The 5,000-nt window shown below is 38.1% G+C and overlaps 1 protein-coding gene across 1 annotated transcript in view; it reads left to right on the plus strand.

Annotated features, from left to right (window-relative positions):
* Window positions 1-2,295, plus strand: part of LOC135566538 (collagen alpha-1(VI) chain-like) — a 7,173-nt gene extending 4,878 nt beyond the window's left edge. Inside the window, exons 5-6 of the mRNA XM_065014233.1 lie at window positions 2,067-2,129; window positions 2,234-2,295. Coding sequence (XP_064870305.1) covers window positions 2,067-2,129; window positions 2,234-2,273 — 103 coding nt within the window. The 3' untranslated portion in view covers window positions 2,274-2,295. The remainder of the gene's footprint in view (window positions 1-2,066; window positions 2,130-2,233) is intronic.
* The last annotated feature ends 2,705 nt before the right edge of the window (window positions 2,296-5,000 follow it).

Here is a 5,000-nt window from a genome sequence, read left to right on the forward strand (position 1 = left end):
GGAGTATTGTGATGTCATTATGGGGTATTGTGATGTCATTATGGGGTATTGTGATGTCATTATGGGGTATTGTGATGTCATTATTATTGTGGATGTCATTATGGAGTATTGTGATATCATTATGGGGTATTGTGATGTCATTATGGGGTATTGTGATGTCATTATGGAGTATTGTGATATCATTATGGGGTATTGTGATGTCATTATGGGGTATTGTGATGTCATTATGGAGTATTGTGATGTCATTATGGGGTATTGTGATGTCATTATGGGGTATTGTGATGTCATTATGGGGTATTGCGATGTCATTATGGAGTATTGTGATGTCATTATGGAGTATTGTGATGTCATTATGGAGTATTGTGATGTCATTATGGGGTATTGTGATGTCATTATGGGGTATTGTGATGTCATTATGGGGTATTGTGATGTCATTATGGGGTATTGTGATGTCATTATGGAGTATTGTGATGTCATTATGGAGTATTGTGATGTCATTATGGAGTATTGTGATGTCATTGTGGAGTATTGTGATGTCATTATGGAGTATTGTGATGTCATTATGGAGTATTGTGATGTCATTATGGAGTATTGTGTTGTCATTATGGAGTATTGTGATGTCATTATGGAGTATTGTGTTGTCATTATGGAGTATTGTGATGTCATTATGGAGTATTGTGATGTCATTATGGAGTATTGTGATGTCATTATGGAGTATTGTGATGTCATTATGGAGTATTGTGTTGTCATTATGGAGTATTGTGATGTCATTATGGAGTATTGTGTTGTCATTATGGAGTATTGTGATGTCATTATGGAGTATTGTGATGTCATTATGGAGTATTGTGATGTCATTATTATTGTGTTGTCATTATGGAGTATTGTGATGTCATTATGGAGTATTGTGATGTCATTATGGAGTATTGTGATGTCATTATGGAGTATTGTGTTGTCATTATGGAGTATTGTGATGTCATTATGGAGTATTGTGTTGTCATTATGGAGTATTGTGATGTCATTATGGAGTATTGTGTTGTCATTATGGGGTATTGTGATGTCATTATGGAGTATTGTGATGTCATTATGGAGTATTGTGATGTCATTATGGGGTATTGTGATGTCATTATGGGTATTGTGATGTCATTATGGGGTATTGTGATGTCATTATGGAGTATTGTGATGTCATTATGGGGTATTGTGATGTCATTATGGGGTATTGTGATGTCATTATGGGGTATTGTGATGTCATTATGGGGTATTGTGATGTCATTATGGGGTATTGTGATGTCATTATGGGGTATTGTGATGTCATTATGGGGTATTGTGATGTCATTATGGAGTATTGTGATGTCATTATGGAGTATTGTGTGTTATTATTATTAAGGCTGTAATGTAACAAAATGTGGAAAAAGTCAAGGGGTCTGAATACTTTCTGAATGAACTGTGTGTGTGTGTGTGTGTTTGTGTGTGTGTGTGTGTGTGTGTGTGTGTGTGTGTGTGTGTTTACAGTATGTATAAACTAATCCCCCCAGGGGTTAGTTTATAAACATTCTGCTAACAGAGAATGTAAACACAGTTATTCTGATTAAGCAGCTTGGTCCACGACACACACACACACACACACACACACACACACACACACACACACACACACACACACACACACACACACACACACACACACACACACACACACACACACACACACACACACACACACACACACACACACACACACACACACATTTTAGCCACATGTAGTTATGGGTGTAGGGGCCACTCACTGGGGCTGTATGCTCTGGTGGTTAACAAGTAGTAGAACTCTGTGATGTGGTGAAGCTCTGCTGTTTTTCATCAGGAAACCTCAGGGGCTCTAGAACACTTTGATGTTTGGGTTCTATATTCTGACTTTTGTGTTCTGTTGTTCGATGTTCCATTGTTCCGTGTTCTATATTCTGACTTTTGTGTTCTGTTGTTCTATGTTCCATGTTCTATAGTCTGACTTCTGTGTTCTATTGTTCTATGTTCCATTGTTCTGTGTTTAAAGTAGCGTGTTCTGGTTGTAGGGCTCACAGGGAGACGGCGGTCCTAAGGGAGATCCTGGTCCATACGGAACCAAAGGAACTAAGGTACAGTAAGATGACTTCCTGTTGTACTGTTGTTACCATGGTGACTTGAGCTGGGCGACATAGTTGTTAACATGATGATGTTGACAGTGTATTTTCTGTTTAAGGGAGATCAGGGGAAAGACGGAGAACCTAGACGACCCGTAACTACGGACTGCCCGGAATCAAGGTACAGCTCTTCATTTGAGCCAGTTTGATGCAGGAAGATCATCTCACAGCAAGACGACATGAGTTAGTGTGTACATGAGTTAGTGTGTACATGAGTTAGTGTGTACATGAGTTAGTGTGTACATGAGTTAGTGTGTGTGTACATGAGTTAGTGTGTACATGAGTTAGTGTGTACATGAGTTAGTGTGTACATGAGTTAGTGTGTGTGTACATGAGTTAGTGTGTACATGAGTTAGTGTGTACATGAGTTAGTGTGTGTGTACATGAGTTAGTGTGTACATGAGTTAGTGTGTACATGAGTTAGTGTGTACATGAGTTAGTGTGTACATGAGTTAGTGTGTACATGAGTTAGTGTGAGTTAGTGTGTACATGAGTTAGTGTGTACATGAGTTAGTGTGTACATGAGTTAGTGTGTACATGAGTTAGTGTGTACATGAGTTAGTGTGTACATGAGTTAGTGTGTACATGAGTTAGTGTGTGTGTACATGAGTTAGTGTGTGTGTACATGAGTTAGTGTGTACATGAGTTAGTGTGTACATGAGTTAGTGTGTACATGAGTTAGTGTGTACATGAGTTAGTGTGTACATGAGTTAGTGTGAGTTAGTGTACATGAGTTAGTGTGTACATGAGTTAGTGTGTACATGAGTTAGTGTGTACATGAGTTAGTGTGTGTGTACATGAGTTAGTGTGTGTACATGAGTTAGTGTGTACATGAGTTAGTGTACATGAGTTAGTGTGTTCATGAGTTAGTGTGTACATGAGTTAGTGTTAGTGTGTACATGAGTTAGTGTACATGAGTTAGTGTGTACATGAGTTAGTGTGTACATGAGTTAGTGTCAGTGTGTACATGAGAGTTACATGAGTTAGTGTGTACATGAGTTAGTGTGTACATGAGTTAGTGTGTACATGAGTTAGTGTGTGAGTTAGGTGTACATGAGTTAGTGGTACAGTTGAGTTAGTGTACATGAGTTAGTGTGTGTACATGAGTTAGGAGTGTGTACATGAGTTAGTGTGTACATGTGTTAGTGTACATGTGTTAGTGTACATGAGTCAGTGTGTACATAAAACATGAGTTAGTGTGTACATGTGTTAGTGTGTGTACATGAGTTAGTGTGTACATGAGTTAGTGTACATGAGTTAGTGTGTACATGAGTAGTGTGTGTGCATGTTAGTGTGTACATGAGTTAGTGTGTACATGAGTTAGTGTGTGTGTACATGAGTTACTGTGTGTGTGAGTTAGTGTGTACATGAGTTAGTGTGTGAGTTAGTGTGTACATGAGTTAGTGTGTACATGAGTTAGTGTGTATTATAGAGTTAGTGTGTACATGAGTTAGTGTGTGTACATGAGTTAGTGTGTGTACATGAGTTAGTGAGTGTGTACATGAGTTGTGTTAGTGTTAGTGTGTACATGTGTTAGTGTGTACATGAGTTTAGTGTGTACATGTACATGAGTTAGTGTGTACATGTGTTAGTGTGTGTGTACTGATGAGTTAGTGTGTACATGAGTTAGTGTGTACATGAGTTAGTGTGTACATGAGTTAGTGTGTGTGTACATGAGTTAGTGTGTGTGTACATGAGTTATGTGTACATGAGTTAGTAGTGTACATGAGTTATGTGTGTACATGAGTTAGTGTGTACATGAGTTATGTGTACATTAGTGTGTACGTTAGTACATGTCAGTGTTACATGTACATGAGTTAGTGTGTACATGTGTTAGTGTGTGTGTGCATGAGTTAGTGTGTACATTAGTTAGTGTGTACATGAGTTAGTGTGTACATGTGTTAGTGTGTGCATGAGTTGTGTTATGAGTTAGTGTGTACATGAGTTAGTGTGTACATTAGAGTTAGTAGTGTGTACATTAGTCTGCAGGCACATGAGTTAGTGTGTACATGTGCTGAGTTGTGTGCACATTAGTTACATGAGTTAGTGTGTACATGAGTTAGTGTGTACATGGTGTTAGTGTGTGTGTACATGAGTTAGTGTGTTAGTGTGTACATGAGTTAGTGTGTACATGTGTTATGTGTGTGTACATGAGTTAGTGTGAGTTAGTGTGTACATGAGTTGTGTGTACAGAGTTAGTGTGAGTTAGTGTGTACATGAGTTAGTGTGTACATGAGTTAGTTATAGTGTGTACATGAGTTAGTGTGTACATGAGTTATTAAAGTATGAGTTAGTGTGTATTATGAGTTAGTGTGTGTACATGTGTTAGTGTGTACATGAGTTAGTGTATGAGTTAGTGTATGAGTTAGTGTATGAGTTAGTGTATTAGTTAGTGTATGAGTTAGTGTATGAGTTAGTGTGCATTGTCATGTGTACATTAGTTAGTGTGTACATGAGTTAGTGTGGCTATTAGTTAGTGTACATGAGTTAGTGTACATGAGTCAGTGTGTACATTAGTTAGTGTGTACATGAGTTAGTGTATATGAGTTAGTGTGTAATGTGTTAGTGTGTACATGTGTTAGTGTGGATGTGTACATTAGTTAGTGTGGCACATTAATTAGTGTGTACATTAATTAGTGTGTACATGAGTTAGTGTAGATGTGTGAGGACTACTGTGTATCAAATCATATGTCATGTTATCATGTCATCTTCTGATAGGGTACACTGGGCCCAAAAGGAGCCAATGGGGACAAAGGACAGCGGGGTGATGATGTAAGTGACTCTAACTCCTGAGAATTATGGAATATACTGTTTACATTGAGGTGT

The sequence above is a fragment of the Oncorhynchus nerka genome, unplaced genomic scaffold, assembly GCF_034236695.1.
Source record: "Oncorhynchus nerka isolate Pitt River unplaced genomic scaffold, Oner_Uvic_2.0 unplaced_scaffold_4321, whole genome shotgun sequence".
Lineage (NCBI taxonomy): Eukaryota > Metazoa > Chordata > Actinopteri > Salmoniformes > Salmonidae > Oncorhynchus > Oncorhynchus nerka.